General features: G+C 36.6%; 4 protein-coding genes across 4 annotated transcripts; all 4 read left to right on the top strand.

Annotated features, from left to right (window-relative positions):
- Nucleotides 1–462: 462 nt before the first annotated feature.
- rap2c (RAP2C, member of RAS oncogene family) lies at nt 463–4,675 on the top strand. Its single transcript, XM_079630294.1, has 3 exons — nt 463–1,602; nt 2,481–2,790; nt 3,362–4,675. The coding sequence occupies exons 1-2, from the start codon at nt 1,330–1,332 to the stop codon at nt 2,757–2,759; spliced, it is 552 nt and encodes a 183-aa protein (XP_079486420.1). The 5' UTR covers nt 463–1,329; the 3' UTR covers nt 2,760–2,790; nt 3,362–4,675.
- Nucleotides 4,676–5,299: 624 nt separating this feature from the next.
- Nucleotides 5,300–6,876, top strand: LOC307007646 (UDP-N-acetylglucosamine transferase subunit ALG13). The gene is made up of 4 exons (XM_079629867.1): nt 5,300–5,444; nt 5,585–5,747; nt 6,449–6,587; nt 6,712–6,876. Exons 1-4 carry the CDS (start codon nt 5,364–5,366, stop codon nt 6,821–6,823), a joined length of 495 nt encoding a protein of 164 aa, XP_079485993.1. The 5' UTR covers nt 5,300–5,363; the 3' UTR covers nt 6,824–6,876.
- A 434-nt stretch (nt 6,877–7,310) lies between these two features.
- Nucleotides 7,311–10,774, top strand: il2rgb (interleukin 2 receptor, gamma b). The gene is made up of 8 exons (XM_079629866.1): nt 7,311–7,435; nt 7,852–7,939; nt 8,091–8,266; nt 9,141–9,289; nt 9,367–9,520; nt 9,600–9,696; nt 9,831–9,915; nt 10,003–10,774. The coding sequence occupies exons 1-8, from the start codon at nt 7,348–7,350 to the stop codon at nt 10,192–10,194; spliced, it is 1,029 nt and encodes a 342-aa protein (XP_079485992.1). The 5' UTR covers nt 7,311–7,347; the 3' UTR covers nt 10,195–10,774.
- Nucleotides 10,775–12,135: 1,361 nt separating this feature from the next.
- cUnhxorf65 (chromosome Un CXorf65 homolog) lies at nt 12,136–14,750 on the top strand. Its single transcript, XM_079631267.1, has 6 exons — nt 12,136–12,283; nt 12,471–12,557; nt 13,249–13,371; nt 13,485–13,550; nt 13,861–13,976; nt 14,217–14,750. Exons 1-6 carry the CDS (start codon nt 12,259–12,261, stop codon nt 14,292–14,294), a joined length of 495 nt encoding a protein of 164 aa, XP_079487393.1. The 5' UTR covers nt 12,136–12,258; the 3' UTR covers nt 14,295–14,750.
- The last annotated feature ends 399 nt before the right edge of the window (nt 14,751–15,149 follow it).

Raw genomic sequence — 15,149 nt, 5'->3', positions numbered from 1 at the left:
AATTATCCTGATTGCCATTCAGATTTACAAAAGCACAACTCATTTTAACTATTTTAAAATTTCTGTCCTGTGTTAATACTTTTTGTATTGTGAGAGTGATGTGATTTCCGGCGGATGTTTATTGGTCAGTGTGCGGTGTGAGAGAAAAAAGCGCTTCTCAGCGGGGCCCGCCTCATGTCAGCGAATCGGTTCTTTCGAACAGTTAATTTTATAGAACCGGTTCAGAAAAACGACTTTGTGAACCCCTTGCGTCAAACGTAACGTAATTGCGTCACAACGTCGCCTCTGAGTGGCGTCTCAATAAAGGTATTCTGAAACTACTAAAAAGATTATTTATTTAATGTTTGTCATTCAGTCTGTTGCAGTAATTATTTAGCGTATTAAAATATAGTAATTTAAAAACAAATTGCCTGCTACTAATTAATTAGTACTAAAAATGCTATTGCTTATATCTGTTGGAAAAAAGTTTTTCACGTTTAAAAAAATATATATTTAGACCAACTATGTGTTGACAAAATTACCATACAATCAAGTAAACGTTTTTAATACGTTTTCTGTAACATTTCTGACATTCGGCTATTAACTTTCGGTCCGTCAGTCAGTCAAATCCTTGGTTTCAAATTTCACGAGAACTACTAGCTCGATTCGCTCAGTCCTTGAACCAATTCAACCGATTCACTGAAAAGATTCGAATCGGGAGAACTGTTCGTTCACGCTTCTGTTTGAGAGGCGCTCCGCTGCGGGGCCGCTGCTGTTGCTGCTGTCTGGGCCGATATGCAGAGGCGGGCCGGGGAAAAGAGACACAAGAAGAGAAGGCAATGCTGGATTCCAAGACGGCATCTATGAGTTGATCCCAGAGCAAGAAACCTAAAACTGGTTATTATATTCGTCGTTTAGAAGCGGTATTAAAGCAGGAAAGCGCCGTTTGTGTGTGAATGCAGCCTCGCTCTTTGAGAAGCACTAACGTTAGCCAGCTAACGCTAGTCATGTAGCGCTCCATTCACACGGACGCCAAACATGGACACGACTACACTCAATACTTGTGTTTTATATCGCCTCTGTGGCTAACAAACTCTCGGATGATCGGATCTCGATGGAGATAGAGTGCAGATGGAGGGGCGTTGTGGATTTAGCTAGATATTCACTCAGAGAAAACACTCCTCCTCTTGAATCCGTGGCTTTGATTTCTTCGAACCCGAGAAAAGTGCTCCTCCGGTGTTTGTTTTGATCATAAAACGTTTAGATAAGAAGTGCTGTGGTATTTTTGTGTTTTTATGGCCGTTGTTGAGCAGATAAAGTTAGCTGTAGCTTAAGCCTGGATCAGACCAAATGAAGGAGTATAAGGTGGTTGTGCTGGGCAGCGGAGGCGTGGGGAAGTCCGCACTCACGGTCCAGTTTGTGACCGGGACATTCATAGAAAAATATGACCCGACCATTGAGGACTTCTATAGGAAGGAGATCGAGGTGGATTCGTCCCCCTCGGTGCTGGAGATCCTGGACACCGCTGGGACCGAGCAGTTTGCGTCCATGCGAGATCTGTACATTAAAAATGGGCAAGGCTTCATTTTAGTCTACAGCCTTGTTAATCAGCAGTCATTTCAGGTGAGTCCTGCATCTCATATCTGGCTATACTAGTTCAGCAAATAGGCACTTGATTATTAGTCACCACTGTTACTTGCGTAATACCACAAACCAGGTCAGAAAATCACTCTATAGCATGGGAACCTCTGTGATTTAGAAGTTTACCAAACCTAAACCCCTTCAGTCCAACTCTACATGACATCAAATCATGAGTTAAAGTAGTGTTGTGTCATATTCAACAGGTTGAGACTTGATCTCTCACACACCCATTTGTTTCATAACTTTTTATCTATTTATCATCCAACTCATTTACATTGTTCACATAAAAATTTGTTTTACATTTTTGGATTGAATAAAATAAAAACAATATATGAAGAGCAACAACGTTGGATGAGATCTTATTACACAAAAGTAGTATGATAAAATGTCTACTTAAAGGGATAGATGTGCAATGCAAATGAAGTATATATTTTTTAATGCATGTTATAATGTTATAGATCTTACTGTGAAAAAAAACAAACTAGTATTGCTTAATCAAAATGTTATAACTGGATATTCTGGTGAAACGACTGGTTACGTATGCAGGACTTCTCCAATAATTTTGTCCGTTTAAACCACGCCCTTCTGCTTCCACTTTTGAGTGCAATGCCCACATCTCAAAATCCAGTCAACAACCTATGGACAGAATCAAGTCCTTGCTCTACATGTTTCCTTTTTAACGATCTGTTGCACTCTAATGTATCACAATACAGAAGAAAAGATCTGTTGTTACTTCCGTTTAATCGTGACTGTGTTCATTTCTCTGTAAACAAAACTAATTTGGAGTCTTAAACTGTGTTATCTTATACTTTTGTTTGATGAATCATTCCCATGAACACTGTTATATCCATGCTCTGCAGGACATCAGACCAATGCGGGACCAGATCGTCCGTGTGAAGCGCTTTGAGAAGGTGCCTCTGATCTTGGTGGGGAATAAGGTGGACCTGGAGTCAGAGCGGGAGGTCACGAGTTCTGACGGACGTGCCCTTGCACAAGAGTGGGGCTGTCCCTTCATAGAGACCTCGGCCAAGAGCAAGAGCATGGTTGATGAGCTGTTCGCTGAGATTGTAAGGCAGATGAACTACACCACTTTGCCCGAGAAGCAAGAGCAGTGCTGCACCGCCTGCGTTGTGCAGTGAGCGTCGCGTCCCGGCCTTACTTTCACTCCAGGTATGAGAGGGCAAGCCCTTGAGTAAACAAACCAACATTCAGGCTATCTAGTGCACTCACATCTCATTTAGTCTGAGATATGTATTTGTATTTATAAATGAACACTGATACTTTGAAATATCTTTACATAAAATTGTGTCGTGATAATTCTGACCAATGGTAAATATGTATATATATATATTATCATTGGATCACAACAAGAATGTGGCGTGAAGAACAAAACTGCTTAATCCCAATACCAGTGAGATGAAGCATGAAGAGACTGCGCTGTCTGGACAATCCTTGTGAAGAAAGGGGAAATCCAAACATCCTGAATGGAAAGTGATGTCGCAAAACAGGAAATGGTGTTCCTGAGAGATGTGGCGTTCCAGTGTTGTCTTTGTGTAAACAGTTTTTTTTTACAGTCTCATGTTTTGCTGATTGAAGATGATCTTACTTCAAACAGAAATGACATTTATTTGAAAGTTAAATTCTAAAGAAAATCCATTGTATCGTTTATACACATAATGCTATATAATGTTGTTCATATTTCTTGTAACCACAGCACATTTCTCATTTCTGTGTTCCTTAGACACATGATTCAGACGGACGCTCTTTTGAACCAGTCTCTGATCGTATGACCCTTTGAGCCACACCTGTGCCACTGAGCCCCTTGAACTCTGACACTTAAGACATCTGGCCGAGGCTTGACTTTACTGCCCGGAAATAAATCATCGCAGGGTCTTCAAAACTCAAATCCTCCAGGGTCTGGATTGTAGAGCACATATACAATATCTTCAAGTTATGTTTTGGTTACCTGGAAATAAGTACAGTCTGTGAATTGGAGCACAGGAAACTTTTGGGTTATTAATAGCTATTTTTCGTATATAGGGGAAAGTTATGACGAGCAGGTCAGCTCAGGGCTATAATATCCCTGGAGAAGCTCTGTTGTAAATGTCCCCTGTTTTTTCTTTTAACATATTAAGTTTGATATCTAATTATTAAACTGTAACAGCCATTATGCAGGTTTGAGACCGCAGTATGTAACATTTCTTTTCTCTTTTTTCCCCCTCTTGATTTTTTTAAACTACTGGTATGTATGCTTTCTCTCCTAATACTCTATTTATTAAAGTCTTTAATTACCGAGATAGATGAATATTGCGTTTTTATATTCTTTTGGCTGTTTTGGCTTTTTGTGACTACAGTATGCGTTGTTTCTGAAGTACAGCATTGATGATGCCTTAAATGATTACAGTCTAAAACCTGTGTTGTCTTTCTTTTCTTGTAATCTTTGTTTTTTGACACACATTTCCACCACTGCTTCTATTAAAACTTGTAATGTTAATAGTCATTCATCACCGTAATGTAAATATAACTCTTAGCTCTTAAAACTGTAAACACATAAAATGGACAAATGCCAAAGTTGGGAATCAATGACATTTTTGAGACATTTAAACCGAAACAACTAAATAAAGAACTTGAAATTGATGCATGCAATACCTCACAATAGGCTTTTGATAATGACCTTTAAGTTGCCTGGAAATCACCCGTTAACAGTTTCCAACAATCTGTCTTATTGTGGCAGAAAACCCAATGTCTGAAATCTGGGGATCTCATGATGAGCTTGAAGAAGGGCACTGTTTGCTTGTTGGTTATGTTGGTCTTGAAAGTATTTTAAATGCAGCATTAAATACAAAAAGGAGAAAGGCTTTAAGTAATTGAACATGTGAAATCACCAAGGTTCACCCTTTTGCTGTCTGTATATAAGGCCTGTGGTGGTCAAGTAGATGGGCAAGAAAGTAATGGCTACTTTAACAGCTGCAACACTCAGTGTGGAGATGGGAAAACCTGTTGGAATGGTGACCATGTGCAGCGCTCGATTAGATATCTGTGGCAGAATGACTTGACAAAAGGCACATCTGAGTTAAAGGCCTGTGACTCCATCACGGGAGTGGCTTCAGGAGTCATTTGAATGTCCTTGGATCACTATCCAGATTTAGAGAATAAAAAAAAAAGATTCTTCTTTAAATGGTGCTAAATCGGTTTTAATATAAAAGGTTTTAATAATGTCGTGAGTCATTGGTGTTAGGCAGTACCTTTAGAGCTCTGTACATTTTTGTATGCCTTTGTTTTAAAGACATGTTTCTATAAAAAAAGAAATGCCAGAAAATTGTGAAATTATTTAAAACGATCTCCCCATGTTCAACTAGTTCTGATACTTTGATATCAGAATGATTTTCATTTTAAAAAAAGTAGTAATTTATCTAATATAAAGATAGATGATGAGATGTGCAGGAAATTGCTATAACGGAATGGGCAATGCAAATGAAGTGTTTATTTTTTATTGTTGTTTTGTATTCATCAAACATACTCATATATACATAATGATATATATATATATTTTTAAATAATTTTAGAGACAAATCACACATTTGACAAGGCTAACTGTAAATACTTTGAGATAACGGATGACTAGTACAATTATAAACCAGTAGGACTTTTATTTTGAAGGGTGAAGATCATCATCTTTATGTTTTCTTTACGATTTCTGGTTTCATTTTCTTTCCGAGCCTGTTTTCTGTCACACTTTTACAATGAAAACTGTATTTGTGACTGTCGGGACAACGAGTTTTGATGATCTGATTGGCACTGTGACTTCAGATGAATCTGTAAAGGTAATAATACCATTCATTAATAGTATGCTGAATGACACAAATACGTTAAGTTTCGGTACCTGTGCGTCAGTTTTATTAGCAATAATCCGTGAGTTTTTAAATGAAAAACACGTATGTCTTGTTTATGTTTCCGAATGAAGGCATTCATTCACCGTGGCTACACAGACATGGTGCTTCAGGTTGGCAGAGGTTCAGTTGTGCCTGATCCAGACAGCTGTCCTGGACTGACACTACAAGTGTTTCGCTTCAAAGACTCGATCGCTGAGGACATGAGACACTCAGACCTGGTCATCAGTCATGCTGGTGGGTTAAAGCTCCCTGTGCCCCAAACACTACTCGAAAATACAGTTTAGTTAAACCATACATGAGGTTTATTCTGTTTGGGTCAAGCAAATTAAGGAAACACTTTATAACAACCATCAGATCAGTAACATCAAGATCTGCAGTTTATATTGACGAATATGAATATCAGAATATCAGTCAGAATTCCATGAGACAAACTGTAAAAATAAATAATAATGAAAAATAAGATTAAACTAAATCAATACATTGATTATAGTAAATAAAGAATTTAATTAAAATAAAAAAACATGTTTCTTTTATTTTATTTATTAAGCACTTTTACACAACGGACCATTGAACAAAGTGCTGTACAGTATCTAAAACACATAAAGACAACCATGAAAACACAACACTAAAACCACAATTAAAATAACAGCGAAATAAACCCCTCAGTTTTAATAGCCTACAACTACTATACCCCATTAAATGCTATTAAGCACTTCTATAACAACTTCTATAAAACTACTATAGGCCTACCCCATTAAATGCTATTAAGCACAAGGATGATCATATTTAGGGGTCCATGGCATCTTAAAGATTGCAAACCCCTCATCAAATGTAATATCGTTTGTTGTGGACTTTATAATTACCTATATAACAAAAAGTTATACCCCCAGATTAGAAATTAGTTTAAGTCTTAATATCGGCTCTATCCCCATTAGGAGCAGGAAGCTGTTTGGAAGCACTCGGAGCAAATAAACCTCTCCTCGTTGTGGTCAATGATAAATTAATGGACAATCATCAGCTGGAGCTCGCAAAGCAGCTGCAGGCAGATTCACATCTCATCTACTGCACTTGCAGGTTTGTTTCATATGAGAAGTCATTCACTTTTTCAACCATTTTAGTGGTTGCTATTGTTATGGTTGCATTTGATGTGCTGACGGCAAATGCCCATGTTCGTGTGTTTTTTAACCCGTTATCACAGTACCCTGCCTCAGACCTTGAGGGATATGGATCTGTCTGCTTTGTCAACCTATGTGCCTGGTCAACCGCAGAACTTCGCCAACTTTTTAGATAAAGCCGTCGGACTTGTTTAAGCACCGTCTCTTGAGCCGTGCCAATTTGGGCTGAGGATGAACCTGTTTTAATGGAAATACCTGCACTGGACCCTCGGGAGTCTAATGGTTGAGAAGAACTGTTTTTTTTTTTACCAAACTAATAACTGACTTTTGATGATATATCCACTGAAGGGTTGAATAATAATGGTACAGACGCCATAGTGGTGAGAGTCATATGCAGCTGTATTCAAATGTTCTGTCTTTTTTGGCTAGTTATTTGTGTTCAAATATATTTAAAAAAGTCAATTGTTAAAACTGAAAAAGATGTTATTTTGATTAATTAAAACATTATTATTATTATAAAATATCAGATCACTGTAATTACTAATAAAATATTTAATGAATTTTATTATATCTATTTTTTTCTTTTTCTTATGACTTCTATTGTCTATCAAGATATTTATACTTGAAGGACCGGAAGCTGTCAAGGAAACACGCTATAATGAACATCCTGTGTAGTATCAGACCTTACTCATTTGTTGCTCAGACGCTCAGAGGAGAGCATGACTTACATTCACACATCAAGACTATATGTTGGGCTTCTGTTCTTAATTTTGTCCTTTCAACGATGCTGTTCAGCAGCTGCTCTGAGTAAGTATATAATCACACACAACATTGTACTGCACAGCGTTTTTGTGGTTAATGGCATTATAAAGGTACACAAACCTTTATGAGTTATTATAACAAGTTTGGGAATATAATCTTCTCTGAAAAATTCTGTTTGTAATAAAGGATTCTGATTGTACGTTTGTTTTTAGTTTTTGTCTTCTAAAAGACAGAAAGTTTGAGAGCTATGTCGGTGGGGATTTCCACGGTTTTTGGATGTCATTTTTGTGTGTATGGTCATTATGATGATGATGCTCTTGAGGTTTGTGATTCTGAGACTGATTAGCATTCTCTCTGTGTGGGTTACGGGAAACTTTTCGACAATAAAAAGTTCAAGACTAAAAAAAAATTATTTTTGAATTGTTACATGGATATTTTTGGTAACATGTTGGCCCGTGTAGGTGTGCAGTGTATGATCATCAACGTCGAGTATGTGGAGTGCATCTGGCACCCAAACACATCAACAGCGAACTACACCTTCAGCAGTGTGTAAGTCACCCACAAAAAAGATTTTACTCATATTCATGAATACATCTGTGTATGTAAATGCATTATTGTGACATGCTGTATGTTGAATATTGTTTTGTGGTAATAATTGATACATGAAAATTAATATTAGATTTTATATTTACTTTGTCAGATTTATAAACGAGGCCTCCCGTGACTGTACAGAATACGTCTTGGAGCACAATTACACTGTAGGCTGCAGAATTCTTCTCAGTGTGCCTGCTAAGAGGTTTAGTACATTTGAAACAACTGTATTCACTGAAGGAAACCACACTATTATAACACGTTTTGATTCCCTCCTGGGAAATGGTAAGAAAACAAACAGATTTGCAATGTGTCAATGGTGTGAATCTAGACTACCGTTCAAAAGTGACAGGAAAGACATTTATAATGTTATAAAATATTTCTAAATGCTGTTCTTTTGAAATTTCAAAGAATCTTGAATTTTTTTATCAGTTTCTACAGAAATATTAAGGAGCACAACATTTCTCAACATTGATAATAATAAGAAATGTTTCTTATCAGCATTCATCATGTGAAAATTCAACTTTGCATCACAGGAATAAATGACATTTTAAAATATGTTAAAATAGAAAATTATAATAATATTTCACAAAATTACTGGGGGGTTTTTTTGTATTTAATTTTTTTTACTATATTTTTAGTCAAATAAAAACAACTTTGGTGAGCATAAGCGACTTCTTTTGAAGACCAAAAAAAACCGTACCAACCCCAAACTTTTAAACGGTAGTGTATATTATTAATATACATAATTTCTTCACCCTCTAGTAATCTGAAAATCATTTTATTTCTCTGTATTTCTTGCTTTCTGATTGGGCAATCATAGCATTCTTTTGCCAAATATTTTTTTTCCATTATGATGACCTACAATCTTTAGGCTCTTGTGCCAGGGAACAGATTTCAGTCTCTTCATATAATTTCAATAATTAAATTTCAACTCAAATCAATATTTCATGTCCACTTTTGATTTATTTTGTTCATATCCATGTTATTATATATATATATAGATCCTCATATAGGATTTATTTTGTTATAATGACATGTTATAATGTATTATATTAGATACAGTATATTTAATGAGTCTATTGTAAATTATCTGACATAACCGATTCTCTCCAAACTAACGACTCATTTGTTTGTTATTGTACATATATTTGTTTAGTGCGGCTAAATCCACCCTATAACCTGTCAGTGATGTGGAATGAGCACGACAGCATACTTTTACTACAGTGGGACAGCAGTGGCCCCCTCAAAAAAAAGTGTGTAGTCTATATGGTGCGCATTCTGCACAACCAGAAAGACATAAACCAGGTGAGACGATACGATATTATGACCATTTTACATTCATTCTCCCCACTGTCTCATCTTCATCTCTCTTTTTCTCCTAGTCGCCAAACGTGACAGAAATACAGTCATACAATCTCTCTCAGGTCTCACAGAACAAGCACTATGTTTTCCAAGTCCGGAGCTCTGTTGTTGATGAATGCGGTCCTTCAAATTTCTGGAGCGACTGGAGCGCCCCAGTGGAGTGGGGCAGTGCAGGTGGGCCAGTGAGGGACACAGGGAGATTTGCTCTCATTTGTCATCTTATATTTTCCAATCATGCTTCTGTGTTTTCTAGAGAACATCAGCAGACAAGGCTGGTGGCAGTGGTTGTATGGTATTCTGTCAGTCGTTCTGCTGTTGTTGCTGGGTTTGTTGTTGTGCTATTGTGAGAGGTGAGGGATGGAACAGTTTTTATAAATTGTAACAATTTATACTAATACTTAATATCCTATTTATATATTAGTAAATGTAAGTGAAGTTTTTAAATATAATGTAATAATTAAAAAATAAAATCCATATTATATAGGAAAAGAATCATCTTACTTCCAGTTGTGCCTGACCCTAGCAAGAACCTACAGGATTTGTTCCATAAACATGATGGAAATGTTGAGGTATTCAACCTTTTTACTCTCTGTGCTGTATTTCTGTGAGTAAATCATGAGTAAATGTGCTTTGAAACCCTCTCAATTTCTTCTCAGAGCTGGGTTCACATCTCCAGAGAGCTGAAGGAAGCCTTTGAGCCGGACTACACAGAGCTCTCCTGCGATGTGTGCGAGGTAACGTCCCCTTGTGACGCCGATCCCACACCTGAGGCCAGTCCCGCTTCTCAAACTGACAAGTGTGATGAACCAAGCACTGCAGAAGAGCCTGCAGAACAGCAGAGCTCATAAGCCATTCACCTGTACTGTCATCTCATTCTTACTGTACATGTTCACAAGCTACATTTGAATGTCTGTTTTCTTTTGCACATTTACTTTGTACCATTGTATCTCATTTTATGTAGAGTTGAAGTATAATAAAGTTCAATTGCTAAACATTCTTAATCAATACTACAGTGGCCATAAAAGTTTGGGGGTCGTCACGCTCACCAAGGCTGAATTTATTCAGTACAGTAAATACTGTAGTATTGAGAGATATTATTACAATTTAAAATAACTGTTCTCTATTTTAATATATTTTAAAATCTAATTTATTCTTGTGATGGCAAAGCTGAATTTTCAGCATCATTCCTCCAGTCTTCAGTGTCACATGATCATTCAAAATTCATGCTGATTTAGTGTTAAAAACAATTATGCTGCTTAATATTTTTGTGAAAACAGTGATTCAAAAGAACTAGGCAAGGCAAGTTTGTTTATATAGCACATTTCATACACTATGGCAATTCAAAGTCCTTTACAGAAAGGAAAATAATCACAAAATAAAAGCAAGATTATTAAAATGAAAATTAAAGCAGTTTTTAAAAGATATACAGTGCTATGCATAAGTTTAGGCACCCATGCTAAAGTTGACTAAAAAGAGGAATAAAAAATCATCTTTTGGAAATTGAACTTAATGCCTTAATTTAAAAAAATAGGAAAAATCCAACCTTTAAGGACACCAATTTTCTTTGTGAATGAATAATGTATCGTAAATGAATAAATGTTCTTCCTTAAAATACAGGGTGCATAAGTTTGGACACCCCTATGTTAAATTCCCATAGAGGCAGGCAGATTTTTATTTTTAAAGGCCAGTTACTATATGGATCCAGGATACTCTGCATCCTGATAAAGTTCCCTTGGCCTTTGGAATTAAAATATCCCCACATCATCACACACCCTTCACCATACCTGGAGATTGGCATGGAGTACTTTCCATAAGATCATCTCTCAATGCAAATCAAACCAGCTGTTAGGCTAACTGAAATAAAACCATGCCAATCTCCAGGTATAGTGAAGGGTGTGTGATGATGTGGGGCTATTTTAATTCCAGAGGCCAAGGGAACTTTATCAGGATGCAGAGTATCCTGGATCCATATAGTAACTGGCCTTTAAAAATAAAAATCTGCCTGCCTCTATGGGAATTTAACATAGGGGTGTCCAAACTTATGCACCCTGTATTTTAAGGAAGAACATTTATTCATTTACGATACATTATTCATTCACAAAGAAAATTGGTGTCCTTAAAGGTTGGATTTTTCCTATTTTTTTAAATTAAGGCATTAAGTTCAATTTCCAAAAGATGATTTTTTATTCCTCTTTTTAGTCAACTTTAGCATGGGTGCCTAAACTTATGCATAGCACTGTATATTATACAGTTTTGAAATGAATTAAAAGAGTAAAAAGATGATACATAGATAAACTTCTCATCTGGCAAAACTCCCAGTTTTACTCTGAGATTTCCCCATGGTGATTACACTGTGTCTGTGTAACATTTATTTGAAATAGAAACTTGGTATTTTTTGATTTTTCCTTCTAAAACTATAAGTATTGTTTCAAGTTAAGACTACAGGTATTTGTACACTTTCTAATGGTGAACTTGAAGCAAACCGACTTCATAAATCCACTGAGAATTGTGACCAGTTACCTAAAAATAATTGCAAAAATGGCACAGAAAAGTTAAGTTAGTTCTGAGAAAAGCAGTTACAAAAAGATATTACGAAATCCACTTATGTGACAGTTTTTATTGGTTGGGTCTGCACATAATATTTAATAAAAGTGCCTTTTAAGTTTTGTAACATGTTGAACAGATATGTAATAAAAACTTTTGATTATGCATATTATGCTATTGTTGTTTTTCTTGCCCTGGTTTGGATGTTTTCCCTCGTCTTACTCTGATTCCATGTCATTGTGACATCACAGTCTTGATGATTATGTTACTCTCTGTCTGCTGTGTCACTAATTTGTTAGCACAGCTACAGCAGCCAGCATCTTTAAAACTCAACAGCAGACTGAGGTTACAAGTTATTTTCTGCCGCAATGTTTATTTACATTAAACATGGAGGTAAGGATCACTATTATTAATCAACTTGTTTTAAATATCAATGCAATAAATGCATTGATATTTGTTTTAGATCTATATGTTGCTTAGTAACTTACACAAATTGATTTCTATCCACACAAATTGTTTTATTTCTCTATTTGGTCTGTTTATGTAAATGAGCTGATCAACGTGATGTTTGTTTATTTAGATAATGACCAGTTCCTGGTCAACGCCAATTGTACAGTTGTTGTCCTCATGCAGTACATGAAAACCAGGTTGCGACTTGCTGAGTCAGGTGTGTAGCTCTCTCCATGCTTTCTCTCATACATCAAGATTATGTGGATAATCAAAATACATAATCAGTCAAACTATATGTACTTTTTTTTCCCAGTTTAAGGCTCTTTCATTTAACAGAATCTTAAAAATGACATGATTGTCTTTTGAAGATACTTTCAGTCATTCCAGAGCTGTGCTTTTCTTGTGAATATTGCACGTCAAATAAATGCCGTTTGCCCCCTAAGGGTATCTGAGAGTAGATTAAACTGTACTTGACACACTCTAGAGATCCCAGGTCAGAGGAGGTTAGCTGAGCCCATGCGTGCTCTTTCAAACTCGGCGTGACCTCTGTGCAGGAGGTCACGGATCTCAGGCGTTAATATTTCACACTCTCTCTTAGCACATACTCCTAGAACGGTGTCCGATTACATCTGTGGCATGTAGTAAGGGACATTACCTGGGATCAGCCCATCACTAATGGAGTGCTCATTACCACTGTCATTAACACTGTCCTCCTCACTAACGTCTTTGCACTTCTGTGCGGGCTAAAATGTTGTACAGAGACCGTAAACACGTATTATATGACAGTGATTACACGTGTTTGAAACAATATACCGTGTGTGTGTGTGTGTGTGTCTCGTGTGTGTGTGTGTGTGTGTGTGTGTGTGTGTCTCGTGTGTGTGTGTGTCTCGTGTGTGTGTGTGTTTCAGAGCTCATAGACCTGTGTGATGAACGAGGAGTGCTGAAATTCCTCTTCATGCCCCAGAATTCACAGGAGTCTGCTTGTGGACTGCTAAAGCCTAGAGAGTCATTCATTGCTTGCATTATTAAGCGTGAGTTTGAGTTTTTCGCATGATATTTATTGATAACCTGAAGAGAATAGTTTGTGTATTTTTAAAGTAACAAGGTGTGTATATTTTTTAAAGGTGTGTGTGTATATTTACAGGTACGTCTGATGGGGCTTATACTTCTGTCACATCTCTACTACCCAGTGTTCACTCTGCTCTGATAGGTGCCATTGCGTTTTGTACACTGCAAAAATATATTTTTTTATCAGTTTTAATATATAAACATTATTTAGCTAAGAAGAACATTTTTGAAAGATAACTAATATCACATTGTTTTCAGAGCATATAAATTAACTTGCATGTTGAATATGTAGAAAATTCATGTTTAGAAAAAAATACTTGTTTTGCTGTATATTAGTCTAAGTTACAATTTTATTATTATTTGAGCTACTTTATGTTGCAGTTGCATTGTATTTTATATTGCTGATACACTGTTGTTTGTTAATGTGTGTATGTGTGTGATATGACTTCCAGAGACTCTGCAGACTCAGATTGACAATCTTGAGAAAACTCGTCTGAAGCAGCTTCATGTTGTGGAGGCTCTCATGGCTACATCAATGGGAATCAATGCTCAAGTACTGCTTAAAATCGTGAGTATCTTAGAGCCACATCTGATCTTCACCGTTCTCTCGTATTTGTTTGCCTGCGGTCACCTCAATTTTGTATTATTCAGCTTTAAATTCAGTATTCAGCTGCACTGTTTAAAAAAATCTTGTTAGATTTACTGTATATGTTCACTCTAAGACATACGTACCCGTAAAACAACTGGTAATATAACTTTATGTGAACAATAATCTAATCTTGTGTGATGTTTTCATGTGCCTGTGCAGACTAAAAAGCGCAAGAAAGTTACGCATGCCGCTGATGAAGTCCAGCGCCAGACTGGGGACAGAAAGAGCAGGAACTGAGAAAACGCCATCACATCAGTCTTCATGCTCTTTTTTTTAATGTTGAGTCCCAGTTAATTCATTCAAATTACATGTTCATCAGAAATGCTGTATTACTTTTTATCTTTTCATTATGAGATTCAGAGTTACTACATTGACTATACATCTCAGGTACACCCTTCTGCTGGAAGATGAAAGGGAAGGAATTTCCTTAAAACAATGAAATTCTCAATGAAAATCAATTCTATCTATCTATCTATCTATCTATCTATCTATCTATCTATCTATCTATCTATCTATATATCTGTCTGTCTGTCCTTATTTCTGTTTTCTTTTTTTAAAAATGTTGGAATTTTCCACTGGTCCCTTGCAATTAAGCAACAGATGAGGTCATCGTCTTGCCTGTGATTGGTTAGTATGAATACCTGTTTGTTACCAAGCTTTTCCTAGCTGGGTACAAATTGAGAGAGAATCTAAGAGGGAATTTTATAGGTTGGTGTGTGTGTGTGTGTGTGTGTGTGTGTGTGTGTGTGTGTGTGTGTGTGTGTGTGTGTGTGTGTGTGTGTGTGTGTGTGTGTGTGTGTGTGTGTGTGTGTGTGTGTGTGTGTAGTTACTGCACAAACTTTAATGCTTGGATCTATATTTGGTAAGCAATCAAATCAACCCGTCTGAATTCTGACGGAGTGGGTGTAAACTGTATTTTTTGCAATAAGTTTTATGCCAGAGGCATGATGATATCTTGAAATATAATTCAAGATCAGTATCTCATATGTCTCTCTCATCCATGCAGCTGCAGACTTTCAGCAAAACGTACGTAGGCCCTGCAGGTGCAAGGAACTTTATGATGTGTTACTCAGCACATAGATTTTTCCTTTT

This window comes from Phoxinus phoxinus (genome assembly GCF_949152265.1).
Source record: "Phoxinus phoxinus genome assembly, chromosome: 12".
NCBI lineage: Eukaryota > Metazoa > Chordata > Actinopteri > Cypriniformes > Leuciscidae > Phoxinus > Phoxinus phoxinus.
This window is presented reverse-complemented; position numbering and strand designations above follow the sequence as displayed.